This window comes from Neopelma chrysocephalum, unplaced genomic scaffold, assembly GCF_003984885.1.
Source record: "Neopelma chrysocephalum unplaced genomic scaffold, ASM398488v2 Primary Assembly neopelma1_96936, whole genome shotgun sequence".
Taxonomy (NCBI): domain Eukaryota; kingdom Metazoa; phylum Chordata; class Aves; order Passeriformes; family Pipridae; genus Neopelma; species Neopelma chrysocephalum.
Genome location: NW_020925579.1, coordinates 2,023,518 through 2,045,393, shown reverse-complemented (window position 1 = coordinate 2,045,393; position 21,876 = coordinate 2,023,518). Strand labels below are relative to the sequence as shown.

Sequence of the window (21,876 nt, the reverse complement as noted above, 5' to 3'; positions counted from 1 at the left end):
TTCCTTATACCTAATCTAAATCAACCCTCTTTCAGTTTCAAAACATTATTCCTTGTCCTATTGCAGTGATGTTCCTTTTCAGTCTTCTCTTTATTGCACTGAACAGACTCAGGCTCTAAGTCTCTTTACATTATTTGCCTTACAAGCCCCTTATAGCTCTGTTGCTCTTCTCTGTAGTATCTTGCAAGATGAGTAGATTCAGTGCCCTAATCACTATACAGTATTTTGACAGATTCCTTCCCAGCCACTAAGGTAATGGGAAAATAAGAGGTAAAAATGTAACATAAAATTCCTTTTGATTTCAGACTTGGATTTGCTTTGTTCTGAAATTCTGTCCCAGCAGAGTCACTAAGTCTTTCTCTGCAAACATGCCTCTTAGATGGTACGTTCTTATTGTGTATTTCTACTGGTATTGTGTATTTCCACAGCCAGTGCAAATGGAATTTCATATTTTATAACCATAATTCACTGAGCAATTTTTACACAGGTAAACACACAAATTTATTACAGAAGATTATTCCCTTATGGTACTGTTTTGGTTTACTTTGGCTGAAAAACCAGGTATCCACTGGGCCTGCGCCTGAGTCCCTCCGGAGGGAATGGGGGGAGGGGGAAAAAGAGGGAAGGAAAGATTATTTATATTTACACAAAGATAGAAAACACTATAAGCAATATGCATACAGAGAAGAACTAAAAATAAAGATACTTCCCCCCAACCAACGATCTCCTCCCCCAGGGGAACTGCCTGATTGCTCCACACAGCTACCCCGGAAGACAAGAAGAGTGAGCTACCTCTTCCTCCTCTTTTTATGTTTTAGCTGACGTTACATGGTATGGAATATCTTCCTGTTCGAGTCAGCTGACTTATCCTAGTTTCCTCCCCGGAAAAAAAAATGTTACTTAGCCACACAAACCCACTACAGGTACCAACTGACTACTTGTTTTATTAATGACTATCTGAAGTAATATGTAAGTCTCACAGGCTCAGAAGATCTGGTTCACACTCCTCCAGTGACTGTTCCACATTAAGTACAGCACTTAATGTTTAGGCAGAAACAAAGATTCATGTCCACTTCCTTACATGAACTAATTGCCATTCTTTGGAAAACAGAGCTCAGACAGTGATTTCATCTCATAAGCAAAACAATTAACCCTGTTCTCTGTTCAGCAATTCTTCCCTATTACAAAGAAATATCTTACAAACCCAAGGTTTGGCAAAATGTCTTCCCAATCTCATTAGGATAAAAGCAAAACAGTCATACTAAAAAGAGAACTTTGATCAGTTCAGCCTTTGCTAAATCTAAAGCATAAGAAATCTAGAAAAACACAGTCAAAAAGCTGCACAGGCATCAATTCTGAAGTTCATGATTTACAAATCACATTTGGGTGTGAAAGCAACCTCATTCCTATGTTCTGCTTTGGGTGCATTAGTTTAGTGTGTAAGCTTTCAAATAAGTCTTCTGGTCTCTCCCAGGACTTCAGTTGACAGTCATGTCACAGTCTCTGGGCATGTGTACTAGTCAAATTATAGTAGATGTGTTTCATGTATGCACCTAATGCACCGCAGCTGCTCTTGGGAATGGGTGCACGGCCAGCAGTTGGACTCAGTAATCCTTGTAGGTCTCTTCCAACTTGGCATATACCATGATTTTGTGAAAACATGTTCCGCCCATCGAATCAGACTAGAGTTAGTCAAACCCATGTCACTGAGTGTGATGCACAGTGGGGACATCATATGCTCAAGAGAGGCATTCTTTGTGCTACGCTGCTTACCACAAAAGACACAGCCAAAGTCTGTTGTAAAAGACAGGATAATGAAATGCATGGTCTTTTTACCATCACACATTGTGTTCTTATGATCTGCCAGTTCCTTACCATACATACCTTATTTAAAGTCAATTAATGACAGAAGAACATTGTAAGTCTGACTTATTAAAGTATTTTTTTATTAAGGAAATGGTAAGAGACAGAAATAAATTAACAATGAATAAATTAACAAGAGTTATCGACAGTTTTGTTTTAGAAGACAGACATTATTCTTACTCACATGTATTGTAGGTTCACATTTTTCACAAATGCCTGACGGGAAACGAATCTTAAGCCTGAATCCACCACAGTCCTGGGAAAACAAATAAAACTGTTGTAATAGTTATGTTTCATTTAAAATATAATGGAAAGCACAATGATAATAATGGTTAATATAAGAGTCTGGGTGAAATTTCAACAAGGCTCAACTGCAAGATTTACAATTTTCCTCACTAACACAAAAAGTGAGGCCTACACTTTGATTATGTCTCCATATGCTTCTATGAAAGAAATAAAAAAAAAAGACAGCTTTATAAGATAAGTATCCCTTACTCACAGATTTTTAAGTCCAACATAGTATCCAACCTCATTGTCATTGATACTTTTTAAGTTTTCTTGGTTTGCGATGTAACTGTTGAAAAAGCAAGACAAAAAAAGTATGTAAGTGGACCCTTCCAGGGCTTTGACTGTTCAGAGATCATGCACTGATGTATGAAAGTCAGTAGTGATTGCTGACCTACTGCAATTAGAAGTAAGTCCTACTCAGACCATATGCAAAGCAAAAGTGGTCCTTAAAATCTTCCCCATCATTTAAATGGTACTTTGTGGGGCAGTGCTGGAAGGGAAAAGTTTAGTTTTACACAGGGGAAATGAAGAAAGCAAATCAACCTGAAAGCCAAATAAAGTTGCATTACAGTGTCACTGTTCTCCAAGACACATGTCCCTTTTAAAAACAGCGAAGGGGCCAACTTCAACAGTAGTAGTGGAGTTATCCTCACTTATATTGAGGGAGAATCAAACTGCCCTAGTCTTTTCTCCCATGTTGTTAACTTAATCACTTGCTAAACATATTTTCTCCCTGACACAAAGTAATTTCAGTTCTTTCTACAAGGTATGGTAATGGGAAAACTGAGGAAGGAGAGGCTGTACTTCATGATGTTACACAGAAAAGCAGAAAATAAGACAAACTGCCATATTAGACCAAAGCACTGAGTCCACTCACATAGCATTAGTATCTGCCTGAACCACAAAAGGATGTGGGTATGTAAGCTGGTCCTTTGTATTATCACCATGTGAGATCTATGAATAACCAGTGACATCCCACAGACTGGAAATTAAAATGTTCACAAATAATGCATCGTTACCTCTTCTGCAGCAAGAAGGAATTTCACAGTGCAAATCATGCAGTCTAGGAAGAAATCGGTGGAAACTGCAATTCTTCTGACATTATGGACAGAAAAATATGTCTGATTTATAGGATTCCTTGATAAAGAGTCCACATATTTCAAAAGATAAGCCTAGTCCCAGAAAAACTCAAACAGAGATTGACCTATTTTCATGAGCATCCTGAACTAACCAAAAATGCAGGTTCTCTTAAAAAGGAGGAGTAGTTCTTTGCTAGAAGAAACCTTTTATTCATTCTAAGTACTTTTTAAAATTTATTTAAAGGGAAATCTGGTGAATTAGAAAGAAGGTGTATTGCTTTCCCAAAGGCCATCCATATACCTTAGCTGGTGTGTTAGAGAAATTCACTGTGTTCCCAAATCCCAAGAGAAGCTTGAGAATCCCAAAGTTGGGTTGGGCTCTCCTCCAAAGCCGCAATGCTGACCTGGGCTTTGCTCTTGCCATGCACCAGGAAAAGCAAAAAGTTTCCTCTAGTGGCATTCATTGTCCCTTGGGAAAAAGAAGGGCAGTAAAAAGACAATGCATGACACAAGACGGAACACATTACTACAGCATCATATGACACTGAACTGTTCTTCAGGACTTTTTAGGATAAGATTAAAACAGCATACTCATTAGAAGATAAGAGTCCTTCATATTTTGTGTTTCCTTTCTTGAATTTTTAAGATGAGCTGATTTCCTGTCTTGGCATTTACTAATCTATTTTATTCATTTGTTGGTTGGTGCATAAGTTTACATATTTTGCCAAGTAAAAACAATGAAATTGTACATAAAAATCTATCAATTCTTTAATCTAAAAATCCTGCAAGTGAATGATCATACTTCCTCTAAACATACCCTGAAGAATTCATTATTTAATTACGTATCACCTTCTCTGTCACTTGGACCTCATAATGTTAAAATAAAGTTATCAAAGATACCTTCCTCATCTTGTCCTCAGTATTCAACCAACAGGAATCCTGTCAAGACCAGACAGAGACAAGGAAATCATAAAAGAGTGGGAATGTAGGAAAATGGACAGTGAAACACAGAGGGAGAAGAAACTCAGACTTAAAGAAAGTAAACAGAGCAATCAGTTGCACTAGCCAAAGATTAAGCCATCAAAAAAAAATCTCTGACAAACACTGCCAAAATGTAGACCCATCACTTAAACACACATATCACCCATCCAAACTGGCATTCCAATTTTAATCATACAAATACTTAACCAGAAACACCCACTAAAAGAAGCTGCAGAATTTGACATAACTTAGCGTTGTACAGAAATATGTCAGTGTATTACATCCTGTATTACATCCTGTTGTACAGAAATATGTCACTGTATTCAGACTCAGTGTCAAAGAGTTCAGCTCTGCTGAAGCCAATGAAGCTACCACAATTTACATCGGACAAAGATCTGAGTATGAGTACACAGTCTATATAAAAGATCAGTGTTGGTCCATTAAGGAATAGACCAAAAAGACAACATTTGGGAAGAAGAAGTGGCATGAATTTACGGTACCTTTTTTCCTTCTCTAATTGCATCCCCTAAAAGAAACCCGAGCAGATTCTCTAAGATGAATGATTTACAATTCCAGTTCCTAATAGAGAGAACCAAAAGAAACCACTGATTTTCCACAACCATACTTTGAGTAGGGACACAGAAGAATTTTTGTCCAGGTGCAACTAACTCAATAACTGCTCTACAATACACTTGTAAAAACAATCTCAGTACAGAACACGACAGTAAAGCAAATTTCACGCAGTTGGAAATCCTGCAAGAAAGAGTGGACAGATGTAATTTACCATAAGCAGGTCATGTCCCCTTATGCTTCCTTACTCGCTTAACAAGTCTGCTTTAAGTTAAGACTCTGCAGCTATGTCATAGCAGTGAGAAAGAAAGGAGTAGAATGATGTAGCTGTACACTGTAAGGGGAAGTTGTTCTTCTGTTTAATTTAGAGGGACACCTGAAATAAAATCTCTCCCTTTCTGAAGTCTATTTTTACCTTCTTCACAACTACTCTACCTTAATGTTACTTATCATCAAACATTAATACTCTAAGAGCTTTGACTTGCAGTGGGCGATGCCAAGAAATGTAATTTGCCTGCCTGCCCTTAAGAACATCCACCCTATTCTTTAACTGAAGATTTTTATTGTAGCACAGAAGAAAAACATACTGACTGTGTCACAGCTGGCTGAAGTCACATGGAGAGCTTGGAAGCTCCCACTGCACACCACAGCAGAGTGTAGCACCGCCAAAACCTCTCTGGATAGTACCCAGACAGATCACAAATACTAACTGCTGCCTCTAAACCAAATCTGCAGCTGCCTACAATACTATTTGCTTGATTATACTATAGCATTCTGCCTCTCCTTCAATGAGTAATCAGTAAACAATAGTTGCTTTCAGACCTTTAATCTCCCCATTGTAAACTACTGATTAACTCTAATAAAGGCATTCAGAATCACACACCTACTGACTGCAGATTGCAACCTACAATAACACATTTATCTCAGCACACTTCAGCAGCTATTGAATAATGTCACACATTCACACTTCACCACTGCTACAACATTCTGGAAATGATAGTTTAAAATCCTATTATAATAAGACCTAACTCCCCCAAGTAGGATCTCCTTTAAGAGGGTTGTCTTCAATTCTTCTCATTACACAAGTGAAACACTAGGGATTGATTATGTATAACGTCAGTGAAGCAACCTCTGAACTGCAAAAGCATAAAGAGAAAGCAGGTTCTGATCTTTAAAGCGGTCTAGATTATTTTGTTCCTCACTAAGTTCAAAGAAGATTTCACTGCAAGTTTCAAATCTTTTCCTTAACCCGAAAAAAACTGTCCAGCAGAAGTATGCCTTCCTAACGAACTCCGTTTCCTCCAGCTTAATGTATGCTAAAGCATATTACTCCATTTGGAGCTATAAGGACATGCTGAAAAAAAAACCTAGTATACACTAGTCTTAAGAATATAGATGCAAACAAGTAATACTGTAATGCAGCTCCAAAAGTATTTCTGTTGCCAGAAAACTCCCTTTATGGGAAACATATTTGCTTAATACTCCAAAAAATAAATCAATTACATGTCTAGCTCTGGTTCATATAGCTGGGAAAAAAAGTTTTTAAAAACTTTCATATTCACTGGTGAAATATTTCTGAACTTTGGGAAAACTTCCTACTCCGAGTGTTTTTTTCACTAAGTCTTAAGGGGAAAAAGGCAGCATACTTCAGTTGAACTGTCAGTAGATGAATTACCATTTAATGATAGGTCATGTATGTCCTATCATTACTGTGATACACTACTGTGAGAGCTTTATTTTAACATTAACAATTAAACATTGCAAAGTTCCTTAGTGCTGTATCTTCTTACAAACTACAATTGTCGTGCCAAGTTCATCAAAAGGTAAGCTAAAACTTAGGGCCATTTTCAACAAACCTGGCCTGCTTTATGGTTATGCATTAAGATCATGCAGAATTTGTAAGCTTGACACAACACTTGATGAAACTTGGCATATTCAAATAGATTTCAACTGCAGCCCCTCTGAAACCAAATTTAAAGTAATGTTCAAGTGGTGTGAACTCATATGGTTGGAAAACGAAGCACAGACCTACATAACGTTGCACATCAGTAATGTGAGGTTTCAGACAGATGTAGGTACCAATGATATAACCTCTCCTCAACCAAGAAATCGTTCTACACAGGACCAAGCTCCCTCTAGGAAGGAATCTCTTAACAGCAAGCAATGAGCAACAACAACAAGTCTTCTACAGATATACAGGCTTACTCCAATCATTTTGTTATATTTTGCTTTATCTATCTGGTACCATAAGTGCCAGCTTTCATGAAGACAACCTCAAGAAACAGAACTTCTACTGCTAAAAGACTGTGCCATAAGTCAGAAAAGAGGCAGAGTGTCAAGTTAGTTCGTGGTGGACTTACTTATCATTGAGCAATTTTACAAGCAGGTGCTCAACTCCTTCCTTGGCTGCCTGGTGTCTCCTGACAAATTCAGAGCAAGTGCTCCAGTGGTTGTTTTTTTTTTAAACTGTGAATCACTGTATTTCACAAAGAGTGAAAAACTGTTTGCCAGTATCACGGGTTCCTTAAGGGTTCTTTCCTCCCATTTAGAGTATTTAACCATGAGTCATGGAAGATTACAGGAGGTAGCTCTCCACGTGCCAGTACAACAGCTCTGGAGGCGATATAATTAACTCTGGGATCTTTCTTTACAGACATAGGCATGCCCTTTTTTGAGCAAATCCTGCAGTACACATAGACCACACTCAAGTAACAAGTTGTTCAGAACAATTTGGGACTCAGCATCTCACAGCCAAGATCAGAGATCACAGCTACCTTCAAGAATTCCCTGTTCCGGATGCATAGCTGTGTCAACTGCCAAGAGGCAGTGCGCCCCAGACATTCTGTTCCACATCAACATACTATGATTATCCAATCAGTAGCACACAGATGCCACTGCAAATTGCTTCTCCAAAGCCACCATCCTGAACAATAAGTGCCAACCCACCATCTTAAAGCAGAAGAAAACAGGAATTTAGTGGAGATACCAATCTTGTTTTGGCAGTGAAGGAGCAGATCCATGCTGTTGCTTACTGCTACAACTGCCTAGAAAATGGAAAGCCCACAGTTTGCCATCCAGCTTTAGTTTCCTCTTTACAGCATGAAGGCAAAAATAAAACTAAATTAGTATGTCTAGAATGCAAAGTTTAAGCAAACAGTTACTATAAGGCAGGGAAAATGAAACATAAAACACCTTTGGGTTTACTTACGTTTTTGATTTGGTTTCAAGGTGTTTGTTCTATTTTCTTCAAATAGCAGACTACCAAATCAAACAAACTCTCAAGACATTTCATGCAGCTTTCCAGATTTAAGATTCATGCCCTTGATAAATTCCACCTTCAGAACTACTTTCCCCCAGATGCATGCAAGACTTATTTAAGTATTTTCTCCATTCAGAGACCTATCCTCCTCCTTGAGGTCTGTAAGTTTATACATTTAATATTGCACCAAGACATCAATTTTTGACATTTCTCCAGAGAACAACTGAAAACTATAGTCTAGCTTTTCCTTAGTAAAGGTATTTTGGAAATGCTGATATTCCTTTTTATTGTCAGCTGGCCAAACAATGACCTATTTATTCAAAAGATGTCTTAATCTCTGACCTTGTACTTATCTAGAAAACATGTTTTCATCCCCTGTGTATGAAGTAATCTCTGCAGACTGCTAGGAGGAGGTTTAAACTCCAGTATAGCCCCTTTACAATATATATGCTAAAAATCACACAATAAATTCACATACAAAAGGAGAGCAGTGAATGTGGTTTTTCATTATTACTCAACAGAAAGCAGACATAAAGCTAATCTTTATTATTATTATTGGGTTTGTTATTATTAATTTTGTTATTATTTGGCTTGCAAGGAAGAAAGAGCATCTCAAAGGAATAAATAAATACAAATACATGCGACATTTCTTTCTTCTACAGAACCATGTAGTGCAGTGACTCTTCAAAAAGTAGTAACGTAAATACTCTTTCCAGCAGTTGCATACACCACCTCTTGTAGCTATCACTGTCCTTCATGCAAACGAGAATGACAAAACATCAGTTCCATAACAGCACAGCAAGAGTCCTCATAACTGGCCTTTATATGTTCTTTTTATGTCCTTCAGTGAATCAAAACATTAAAGCTTCTTGGTTAATGTCAAAACCTTTGAATTCTCTTTAGGCACTCATGCTCAGGCAGTGACCTTGTGGAAGAGATGTCTTTGGTAGTTGCACGTCCTTTGGAGCTAGATAGCACTTGTTGACATAAATCAGTATCCCTCACAACAGTTTTTTTCCTGTCTCTGAGTTTTGACATGTTCAGTATTCCTTCACTGTTTGACTCAGCATAAGAATTTCCTTCTGAACTTTCCTCTGAGATCAGTCTTCACCCACATATACTATTAGACATTAATACTTGGCTTTATTCAGTTTAAAATTACTGGCTCTTAGAATGTTAAATACTCCATTCAATGTGGTCTGATATTCATTGGATCATTGAGATGTATGTCTGTATGTCTGATGTACCGGCTACACTGTCCACTGTCTCATCCACTGCATGGTGCACCCCCATGCCAAATACAGATCAAAAGGTATGACTTCCAAATGATGGAGAGAAGCTGCAAAACTTAAGGACATCTATCCAAGAAAATCCATCTATATCCTGTTAATACATTAAATTTGCTGAACAATTTGACTCCTGACATCTCAAACAATATTCCCCTTTCCATAACCTAGCAAAAAGTTTCTTTCTTCTGTTTTTACTAGTCTTGAGAGACTACATATGGCCATAATCTCTACCCCTTTTCTATGCAATTATTACACAGAGAACCCAACTGGTAGATGTTTTTCCATTCTTCAAATGATACCATCTGCTGCCATGGGTCACAGCTGATTTCCCAGGCTCCTTCCCAAGATCTGCGAAACATCTCGTGTAGCCCTGATCACAGATCTGTGTCTTCTTGAAGACATTCTTGTCTCTTAATGAAAGCCATACATGAATAAAACTTCACATTATGTTACCAAAGCATTCCAAAAGGGTTATGGGTTGTCCTTTTACCTTTCCGTGATATTGACTCTCTTGACATTTACCTCACTCTTCTAGGCCCAGAACAGGTTGCCACCTTCTGTATGTCCAAGTGAATCTTATATTTAACCAATGGATTTTTCAGAAAGCATTTCAACAGCACTGATATTGCTTTTTTGCTAAACCCTTCCAGAGGCATTCTTCACTGTTCCACATTCATGTGCTCTTCATAGTTACCTATTTAACTTTCTTTTATCACATTTATTTACATTACTGCATAGTCCACTTCTTATTTTAGTTAGCCAATCTTTTGAATTTATAGCTTCTTCCATTAGCATTATTTCACTTGAGGAACCCCATTCTTCATTTAATATAAGTAGTTTCTTACTCGTACTGCATATATTAGCATAATGATGTGTTTATTACACTTTCTGCACATTTGTCAGTATCCAGAGTATATCTAATACTTCTGCTGAATGCCGCATTGCTGCTACTGTTTCCATAACTTTCCATGTTCCTGTACTAGGCCAGTTTGATTCTGGGAAAATTCTCAGTTGCAATGGTACACAAGCATTCTGTGTCTGTCCTTCAGTTTTCTTCTTGTATTTCTGTTCTGTTACATGACATATACACATTACCCCTTCCAGAATGTCATCAACTTTTACTTAAAAACGTGCTCATGGATGTATTTATTGTCATACTTTAGGAAAACATACTCTTTTGGAAGTATTAATTTTCCATTTTAATATAATGTCAAAGTCTTAGGTCACCTTCTCTACCATTTTACCTTCAAACAAAACTCTTATCCTGCATGTACCTGTTTCAAAAGGTGACATCTTTTGCGACAGTATTCTTCAAACTTCTTCACTATTTCTGCAAAGCTGCCTTCTCTTCACCACCATTACTTTCACAGAATTCTTCATTTACCTCTACAGCTTTTGTCCTTGTTATTGCTTATGAGTAGAGTAGTATTCCTCTCATCCACCAGCATATTTCTGCCTACAGTTCTAATGACAACACCACACTGATGTGCACACCTTTCAGCACTCCTTCCTACACACCTTTTGCAGCATTGCCCCTGTCCCAGGATGTACATGGTAAAGGTGTTCACCTGCAAATATAAGACTGAGTAGACATTTTGATGATACCTCCAACTATTAGGACACTCACCTCCTAAACCTTTCATTTCAGAAAGAGTGAAAAAAAAGAAGAGCAAAGCTGCTACAAGTTAAACTGTTCATTGAAAGTCGTAACATGCAGACGTGCTCTAGGAAAAACTATGCATGCTACCAGACCACGTAAACTGAAGGAACAACTGCCCTGTCTCTATGCAGACAGGAATTTCATGAACAGTTGGGAGAAACATTCAGAGCAGGGAAGATGGACAGTTTTTCTTCCACCCACACCCACCTCCAGGACAAGCAGCATGTATTTCTGCAGCTGTGCCACCTCGGTTCACATCCCCCAAATGACATAGGCTTCAGGCAAATGACAGTCATCGCACACAAATCCTGATCCAGGATTTGCAGTGATATCTACTGCAGAAGCAGTATCCAGCATTAATATTTTTTTATTTAGGTGCCTTGATGTCATGTGGATTTGCACCAATCAAAAATATTTGTAAATCTATTGTAATTTTCTCAATATGTATAAATATGCACACAACAGTCTTAAAAAGATGTTTACTTACCACCACTCCAAACTTAACACACTTCAGCATATGCTTAGTTAGACCCATGAAGCCAACAAAACTGCTCCCTGCTGGAGACTACAGTATATATATTTACCAAGTAAGGACCACAGTATGCATAATGTGTTCCAAAACCTGTTTCTAAAAATTAAAAAAGGCAAGACTGGAGGGGAGAATAGGAGATGAATATGCAGTAGACTATTCACCCATTTAGTGGATGGAGAAAAGAAAAAAAGAAATTTCAGCTTCCTGAACTAGACCCGTATTTAACAGATAGATTCAGCTGTGGGGGGAGTGGGGGGAAGAAAAAAAAAAACAAAAAGAAGGACATCTCTGTATGAGGTTGAAGACCACAGAGTTGAAGGAAATGCCATAAATAATGTTCCAGCTATAAATAATGTCCAGGGGTTCCACGTTCAATTCTTTCTGCTTCCTAAGGGAATGTGATCCCAGTTTTTCAGAAAATACCATACTTATAAAGCAACCTGAAAGAAGGCAATCTCAATCTTACCTGTTTGTGCTGTTCTAATTTTTACTGTAATTGAACACACAGTGGAGAAGGAGCAGGATGCAGCTGTCTCACTACACAAATAAGTGTCACAGCCTTTTAGCTAAACAGACTGTCCTGCTCCTGGACCCAAAAGCATATTTGAATACTCTATGTCAAAGAAGGCAATTCAGACAGGAAGAGCCAAGGCAAGCCCACATATGTACACCATACAGGACCAGCAGTTAAGACGCTGACATGCAAGACCTTGTTTCAGACCCATGTTCTGCTTCTAGCAGAGCAGCCCTTCACACACGTGCTGAAATGTTTCACCTGGAATCACAAAAATCAGCTTACTCCACAGAATGACTCTGCTCGCTAAAAGGAAGGTCTTGCTTTTGCCCCTCACTCCAGTGAACTAAGTCCCCAATATTTTCTTATAGTCAGTGGAGAGGAAAGAGGATGACGCCATTGGGTAATCTGCAGTAGGAACGTAATTTAGCCTCCTGAATCACTTTCTGGGCGAAGTGAGTTCTCCATTGCTGGCAGGAGAATAGCCAGCTGAGTTAACTGCCTTCACTATACCGTTAGTAGGGAGTTGCCAGATTTTAAATGCTGAGGCCTAGGACAGTCCCAGACACGATTAAGAAGTCCATCACATAATACCCACAGCACATGCTGTGAAAAGTCTCCCAGTCCCTACCCAGTACAACTGACATGCTCAGTATGGGCACATGATCTATCTACATATGCTTGCTATGCCATCTGGCATTCAGGAAAGCAGGCAATTGTTGCAAAAGAATGGGAAAAGTCACATCCTGTACACCCTTCATATGGAGTACAGCATCTGACCGTGCGATGTGGGGCAATGTGCTTCACAAGATACCTGCTCAACACAGCCTTACTTAGTTTTACATGTACAGTTAGGAAATTGAGAAAGTAAAACTAATTTCATTTAAATCTAAAACTGCCGGCTCGAGTGTCAAACCAAGAGAAAAGTAGGCAACTTTCCCAGTCCCAACTACAGCTCTGTGGACAGACTTTTCCAAAACGACCTCCAAAGTTTCTCCATTTCACTGCTTTGTCTGTTTCAGCAACAGTCTGGAAACACACTAACTTTGATAAATGCATTGCCTTTCTTTTATTTCTACATCAGACAACTGTATACAATGAACCATATACCCTCTATGGATCCATAGTAGTACCTGCAGGTGTAACTGTTTTGCACATGGAGGTACAGGTTTATTTCAATGCAAAATTATCTAAAACTTTGTAAAAGACTCCCCCACGAAAATAATCTGAGCTTCCTCACGCCTCAATGCATTTCGTCTTCATACAATATGAAAACATTTGAAAGGCAAGAAAAGATGCAAGTCAAAACCACATCAAGTAATGGAGCAACAGGCCCCATCTCTCCTAACTTAAAACAGGCAGGAAAATGGTTGAATCAAGGTTCTTTTCATTCTTCACATATACACTCTAAACTACCCTGGTGAAACACTAATTCCATCCATTATTGTCACTGATTTTAAGAAGGCCAGAATCTCAGACTCACATTCCCCCTGAAATAAAGGGCATCTAATTACCTTGCTAGATCATGACTTAGCAAAAGTAAAGTTCAAGTTACACTATTCAGAGATTATGATCTCTTAAAGTGCCCCTGAAAATGCCTTGGACACCTTTGGCATTATTTCTTCCATTTTAATCTTACTTCTGAAAAAGAAAATTTCACTGCCTCAGGCCTTTTCTAAGAACAAAGGAATACTGATCTCAAACCTGATCTCCAAGAATGTAATGCAACAATGATAACACAACTCAGAAATGTATAGCTGAACTGGTATTAAATATATTTAAGTTTCAGCTATAACCTCTGTCGATGATCAGCACTCAATGCAGGTCATTTTCTTACATGAAAATTTTAAAAAATAAATGCAAGTTCACAACAGAATTTCCATGGCATGGCTCCTTTCCTGTAAATTCACTACAATTACACAATGTGACCATGAGATTGTGGAGTTCAGCCCCTTGTATGGTGGCAAGTGAGATCACAACCCTGGACTTCAGGAGAGCTAACTTTAGCCTCTTCAGGGACCTTTTTGGAAGAATCCAATGGGAATGAGCCCTGCAGTGAAGAGGGGTCCAAGAGAACTCATCAATCAGTATGCAAGCATCTCCTCCTCCAGGCTCAAGATCAGTGCATCCTGATGAGCAAGAAGCAAAGCAAAGAGGGCAAGACACATGCATGGATGAATAAGAAACTCCTGTTAAAAGTAAAGCACAGACAGGAGATACAGAAGAGGTGAAAGCAGGAAGAGGCCACTCAGGAAGAAGAATATAGGGATGTATAAATGAGATGAGGAAGACCAAGATCCATCTGCACTTAATTCTGGCCAAGGATGTCAAGGTCAGTAAGAAAGGTATCTTCAAAATGAGCAAGAAAGAGGACCCAGGGAACTATTAGCCAGTCAGCTTCACCTTCATCGCTGGAAATATGATGGAGTGCCTTATTCTGGATGTCATCCCGATGCACATGGATGACCAGAAGGGGATCAGGAGTAGTCAGCATGGATTCACTAAAGGAAAATCATGCTAGACCAACCTGATTGCTTACCATGATGGGCCAACTACCTGGATGAATGAGGGAAAGCAGTGGATATTGCCTACCTCGACTTCAGCAAGGCTTTAGACATTGTGTCATGATATCCTCATAGGCAAGCTCAGAAAGTGCTGACTATGGGAGTGGACAGTGAGGTGGACTGAAAACTGGATAAACAGCAGATCCTAGAGGGTCATAATCAATGTCACAGGGTCTAGTTGGGGGCCTGTCACTGGTGAACCCCCAAGGTTCAATACTGGGCCCACTGTTGTTTAACTTATTCATCAGGGACTTGGATGAAAGAACAGATGCCTCCTCAGCAAGGTCACTGATGACACAAAACTGGGAGGAGTGACTGATATCCCACAGTGCTGTGCAGCCCTTCAGAAGGATCTCAACAGGTTGGAGAGATGGGCAGTGAGGAACTGTATGAAATTAAACAAAGGCAAATGCAGGGTCCTACACTTGGGGAGGAATAATAATCTCAGGCACCAGCACAGGCTGGGGGCTGACCTGGAAAGCAGCTCTGCAGGGAAGGACCTGGGGGTCCTGGTGGACAACAAGCTGTCCACGAGCAAGCAGTGTGTCCTTGTAGCCAAGGAGACCAATGGTATCATGGGGTGCATTAGGAAGAGCATTGCCAGCAGGTCATTGCAGGTGATCCTGCCCCTCTACTCAGCTCCAGTGAAGTCACCATCTGCAGTGCTGTGTCCATTTCTGGGCTCCTCTGGACATGAGAGACATGGAGCTAACTTGAGAAAGTCCAGCAGAGGGGTACGAAGATGATTAGGGAACTGGTGCCTCTCATATGAGGAAAGACTAGGGTAGATGGGCCTGTTCAGCCTCGAGAAGAGATGACTCAGAGGGGATCTTGTCAATATACACAAGTAACTGAAGGGAGGGTGCCAAGAGGACGAAGTCAGGCTCTTCTCAGTGTGCCAAGCAACAGAACAAGAGGCAGTGGGCATAAATTGATGCATAAGAAGTTCCACCTGAACATAGGGAAGAACAACTTTACTTTCGGGTGACCATACAACAGATTGCCCAGACAGGTTGTGGAGTCTCCCTCACTGGGGATATTCAAGCACCATGTGGACACAATCCTGTGCAATGTGCTCTAGAGTAAGCTTCTTGAGCAGGGATGTTGGACTAGGTGATACTACTGGTGGTCCCTTCTAACCTTATCCATTCTGTGATTCTGTGACTCTGTAATGTTATGCTTAATGGTAGCTATATAAAACACACCATTCAGGAGGGGGAGTAGTTTGGTTTGCCTCTTGCAGTTTCTGAAAACACAGGCTCATAATCAAACAGGAATTAAGAAGCATCCTAATTATATTTGATTTTAATAGCAGCTATATGCCTACATACATCTGGATGAAGAGACTTTTGCAGACACAAACAGCATCCAGTAGCAGAGCATATTCATATCCCAGGCAGTACAGGCTTTCAAACCTCTATAGATTTATTTCTCTATTTGAAATGCGTATGAATTAGTGAATTTATACCATCAGTGCTTCACTTTTCAAAGGACAGTTTTGAAAGAGTGGTTTTTCACATGTAAAAAGCTAAATAGACATTTAACATCAACAAAACATTGAAATGGTTTTAGAGCTCTTTCCTCCGTTTTTTTTATTACTCATTACTTGCTACACTCATCCTGCTTGGGCAAGAGTACCTGGATGGCCACATTCACTGACATAGTGTTAGACATTTGTGTTGTGCCAGATGACAAACATAGAGAAGAGAGAATAGAAATCAAAAAATAATAAAGGGATCTTCCTCTTCACTTTAAAACGAAATCCAAAATGTAGAAATAAGGTCCTTGTTTAGTTATGTAAAATTTTTTACTTTACAGTGATTAGGGATCCAGAATATTGCTAAGCTACTTTCTCCCTTACACTTGGCAGCATAAAAATAATGAAGAAAAAATAGAACCTGAGAAATCTGGAAAATGTCATCCTAAAGATATCACAGGCTGCACTGCTGAGCCCTGTTTTCTCATTAATATGGAAAGAAGTCGAAATTTCTTGAAAACAATGTATTCAAGACCAAATTCTTGAATTTATATAAACAGCTTTCATTTCAGTATATAAATCCAAAACCTCTCAAAATTCTTCAGTGACCAAAGACAAAGAGGGAGAGACAGTGTTCCTGCCACCCTGCCTACAGGGAGCTTCTCTTGATGGATGCTGCTCTCTTCCAGCCTTGTGAGCTATTTCACCTCAGCCTGACAGACAGCCAGAGTAGAGACCCTCAGGAGCCACATCAGTCCTTACAAACCATAAGGACAAGGACTAAAACAAGACACACAAAAGGTTCCCTGGGAGCAAAAGAAGAACTCCAGTATACACAAAATCCAATGCTTTTGTGATATTTGGAGTATTTTTAGAGCCTAGAACTTAGAAAACCAATTTTCATAGTCCTTACTTTCCACTCACCTTAACCATTTACCCAGATCTTTAAAACATTTGAAAAGTAAAAGGACAAAATCCTAAAAGCAGCTATTATGTCACCACTGTCCAAAGTCCCCTTAAGAACTTGTAGCCTGGTGTCTCATGTTTTATTATACAATTCCAAGTCATCAGAAATAACTTCTCAGTCGAGCCAAGTTCATGCAATGATGCACAGCCAAAAGTTGCTTTGAGGAGGAAGGGGCTGGGAGTTGAGAAGCCCTGTAGTCAGTTTTATATTACATTTAATCTACAACAGTTTAGAAATATCAAATGAAAAAAACTCAAAATATCAACAGCTCTGAGCTTCAAATGAATTTAAACATGCCTTTTTTTAGCACAAGCTCACATGACTTGTTAAATAATTTACTCTATAAATTACTTATCCTGTCTTATTAACAATTCTAGAGTGCTTTATATAACTGCATTAGAAATTTATTTTGTGGTTTTGAAATGTACGCAATAAACAATCACCCCTCTTTTAACAGGCAAGAGTTTAAAAGTCATCTACTGTTTTGTTGGCAAGCAGTTCTTCCTGAAAAACACCAATTAATTTCAAACCCCATTCACCTGAATAATCATAAGTAAACATATTAATGACTTGAAAGCAGAACTGTGAAACTAGGCCAGGAATATACTTGCACTGCAAGAAGTCACTCTTAAATCAAAGTCTTCGAAGAGTCATATACACTGAGATATAATAGCAATAGATTTTACTTAGCAAGAAAATATTAGACTGATCCTTTCACAAGAAGTCCTGAACACTTTAAAAATCACTCATTTACTACTCTATGATATTCTGTAATGAGTGATCCTGACAAGAACTACTTATTTGCTATTGTGCCTACAATGTATGGATTTAACAATACTGTGCTAGTCATTTTGCTCTCGCCACTCTTGGTCCTTGGCTCTTAATGTGAGCTTCAATGACTGATATGGTTATTTTAATGCAGGATCTCACTCTAGAGTTCAATTTATCTCCAATAATATACAAACAACCAAACAATTATTACAATTACACTCTGTTACGATAAGCATTGGCACTTGCTTTCTAGATAAAGGCCAGCCCACATCATCATCCTAGCCAGCTGGACAAATCCAAAATGCATTTTATTAACTATAATAGAAAACTATGCAAAAACAACTAGGAAGAGAAAGAGTGAGGAAGATGACTAAGAAAGCACCAGGCATAAATACTCTTATGCCCTCCCACACGAAATTTCAGCAGCTGGCCCTCACACGGCTAATGCAGAAGCACTCTGGGTGTCTTTCTACTGCCCTCAGTAGATTTGGATGTTGGATCCAACCAGGAACCAAGAAATAGCTTGACTGGGACAAGACTGCTTATTAAGCTCTAAACTGCAATTTACTTACAGACCAAAACAGAGCTAAAGCACCTGAGTATTAAAGGACAGAGGCTGCCTCACGCATGGCACCTCAGCTCTGCTATTCCTACTGCACTGCTCCAGCCTTCTATCCAAACTCTTAAAGGGGAAAACTCTGGCTGCCCACTCACACCCCATCTGCTCAGTGCCATCCACCTGGCCCACAGCCAACCCTCTGAACCACCATGGACTTCACACACCCACCCTGACCATGCAGTTATCCCAGCCTCCCGTAAGGAACTGGACTCGGCACACATGCCCCGGGTGCCTGTGGATGTTTTGCCTCGGACTATGGGATCCACTCCTGTCAAGAGCAGGACATAACCAACAAATAAAGGACTGGTTTCAATAGACACTCTGGAAATACACGGGAACAAATTCTTGAAATTAATTGTCTTACACTCTTCTCCTGTTATTTATACCAAGAGGAATTCCACCAGAGACCAGTGGAATTATGCTCCTGTATCTATAGAGCACATAAAAGAAGAACCAGGCCTGAAGATTCACAAGTGAAATGCAATGCCCCAGCCTCTTAAACCTGTTTCTTAGCTAGAGTAAAGCAAGATCTGCAGTGTTAAAAATGGTTCCACAATCTGTACCTACTGTATTAGAACTGCTTCCCTAGATAGTTACTGTTTACTAAGGTCACACAATGAAATAATGTGACAGCTACTGCAGTCCAATTTTTAATTTATGCCTATAAACTAATTGAAGGGCCTCTCTGTTTTATGTTAAAAGTACACATGAAAAGACCATCTTAAATATGTGCGACAGCATCTCCTGAGAAATCCATGAGTCAAAATTATTTTTAGATCACCAAACACAACAATGTGCAATGTCACAGAACGATACAAAAACCAAAAAGAACTGTAAAGACAGCGATGTGCAAAAAAAACCCCTGGAAAACAAAAACCAAAACCAGCAACACAAAATGACTAGACACGTTTTAAGTTAATCATGGCTGGAACACATATTTACAAAACCTGTTTTCTCCTCCAGCCTTTTAAACAGAGATTAAATTCTAAGGGAAAATGGCTCTGTTGCTTCTAATTTGAAAGCACCAGATAAAAAGACTGCAAAGCCTATGAAAATGAGCACAGATGCATAGCTCAAAGTAATTTTTTCCAATTAAGCAATCTACAGAATATTACACAAACATCTAAATCAATAACAGTTACAACTCAGAAAGATTGTTTCTTTGCCATAGGTCCTAAAAATCTACCAAAGGTGGGCCATATATGAGTAGTAGAAACAAATGCCTCCAGCTTTCTCCCCAAGCAGGGAAATGCAGCAAATTGACTTCAACGAACTGCAGGAATGTAGCTCAAAGGCTAGAATTTAATCTAAACTCACACTGTATTTGACAGTATTTTTATACTGCTTCTAGAGAAAACTGACAAAGAGAAGAAGGATGGTGAAGCCAAATAGTGAGAAACCTGAATCAATTTTGGGGAATCTGGTATCTTTTACATTAAATGCCATAGAAAGCAATTCAGAAACAAGAACAGGGAAATAACAAGATGGAGAAGACAGCTTGAGAAGGTTTTTTCCTGAGAGTTATCATCTCCACATCCAGTATCCAAATTTTTTTGCACAGCAAGAACCTTTTCAGGTTTCCTCAGGCAATGTATATGTATATGGACCCCACAGAGCTCTGAGTTGTGAAATGATGCAGGATTTAACATGAAAAGCAAGAGAACTCCCTCACCAAAGACCATCTACAGGCCAACGAGGATGGAAGTACCACACGGAAATGAGGGGGAAAAAAACTTTTTTGCACCTTCCTCACGGTTCATTAGGGTTTCCTAATCGCCTACCACTTGCTGACAAGCAGCACAATGTTCATTCCTCTGCAGGCTTCGTATTTTCTCCTTCCGGCCACCTCCACTGAGAAGGGCAAACCAGGTTCGCATTCCTATGGCTAGGGCATGGAGGATAGTTTGCTGTCACTTCCACCAGAATCTGCCGCATCCCTTTCTTTTGTTATTTTTTTCTTTTTTTTTCCTTTTTTTTTTAATAGAAAAAGAGAACAGGAGACATCTGGGGTGAGGTTCGCAGCAATAAACTGAGGGACAGAACGTAAAAAAAACCATAAATGAAAAAAAGCCTTCGTACCATACCTGCTGCCGCCGCAGAAGTGCCGGCTGACCCGTGCGCGCCCCCGGGAAGGGCAGGAGCAGGGGGCGGAAGCGGAGCCCCAGCCCCCCGTCCTGCTCCCCGGCTGCCCCGTGTTCCCGCTGCGGCCGGCGGCGACCCCCGCCCAGCTTCCTGGGAACCGCATCGCGGGCAATGAGGATTCACCATCTAAACAGGCTCACAGCGGTACCTCTGGAAAGTCGCGTCCAAATTAAATCATACGGGCTTTTAGGCTTCCAGCCACCGCATCTGCCCGCGGAGTAAGTGCCTCTCGGCGCGGTCCAGTTACCCGCCACCTCCGCCCGCAGCTTCCCCCGCCTGCTCCAGCCCGCCGCCCCCGCGCCTGGCCCCGGGCCGTACTCACATCTCGGTAACATTGTCGCCCTCGGCGCTCCGCTGCGGCACGGGGAAGGAGGCGATGCCCGGCGACGACTCCGTGCACCAGATCCGCCAGGAGCTGCAGTTGCAGGACGCGGGACAGCCCAGCGCGCCCCGCCAGCAGCCCAGCACCAGACTGCACAGGCACCACAGCCGCGCCAGGCCGGGTCTCGGCCTCCGCCGCCAGGACATCATGCCGTCCCCGTTCACTCCAGCGCTGCCCCGACGGCCTCCTCCTGCTCCCTGCGTCGCCGCCGCTGCCGGAGCGCTCGGCCGGAGGGTGCGCAGCCTTCCGCGCCGCGGGCGGGCAGCCGGGACCGGCGCTTACATGGGCGCGCCGCAGCCGCAGCCACAGCGCCCCGCGGCGCTGTCCGCCCCGGGCACTGCGCGAGCCGGCGGGGGCCGGACCCGGGCGGCGCGGAGCAGAGGCCGACCGGGGCCTCCGGCGCGGCGCGGCGCAGCACCTGCCCCCGGCCCCGCGGGCTGACAGCGACACCGCCTGCCCCTGCGGCTACTCCCGATGATGCTGCAAAACGCGCGGGGCGGCGGGGGCAGGTGGCGGAGGCTGCGCGGGCAGGTGGCGGAGGCTGCGCGCCTACCTGCGGGTGCTCGGGCGGCGCTGCCCGCCGGAGGGAGGGCGAGCGGACGAGGAGGGAGGCGCAGCTCGCGGCAGCGGCGGGGCTCGGGGCTCTGCGCTCGCTGCTTTACGCACCGTCTCCTCCTCCCTCCAGCTGATAATAAACCAGCTCCGGCTCCTGCTCCAGCCCAAGACGGGGAGCTGCCGGCAAAGTGACGTGGGGCTGACGCAGAGAGGGGCAGAAACTCCACAAAATGAGCTTGAAATAAAAAAATAATAATAATAAAAAAAAAGGACATGGGAGGGAGGAGGGGGAGCGGGGGAGAGGGAGGTTGCCGAAGAGCAGATACCAATAGGCAGGCTGCGCCTGAGCCTTCAGCTTCGCACA

At 41.2% G+C, this 21,876-nt stretch overlaps 1 protein-coding gene across 8 annotated transcripts in view; it reads right to left on the bottom strand.

Annotated features, from left to right (window-relative positions):
- Positions 1-21,667, bottom strand: part of NTRK2 (neurotrophic receptor tyrosine kinase 2) — a 207,372-nt gene extending 185,705 nt beyond the window's left edge. For 2 of the 8 annotated variants that reach the window (XM_027670769.1, XM_027670770.1), the window contains exons 1-3: positions 20,898-21,664; positions 2,363-2,437; positions 2,048-2,119 (exon numbers count right to left, since the gene is read on the bottom strand). In XM_027670769.1, coding sequence (XP_027526570.1) covers positions 2,048-2,119; positions 2,363-2,437; positions 20,898-21,106 — 356 coding nt within the window. In that variant the 5' untranslated portion in view covers positions 21,107-21,664. Of the gene's footprint in view, positions 1-2,047; positions 2,120-2,362; positions 2,438-20,897 lie in introns of all 8 variants that reach the window. The other 6 variants (XM_027670773.1, XM_027670774.1, XM_027670767.1 and 3 more) reach the window with 5 other exon arrangements.
- Between the last annotated feature and the right edge of the window lie 209 nt (positions 21,668-21,876).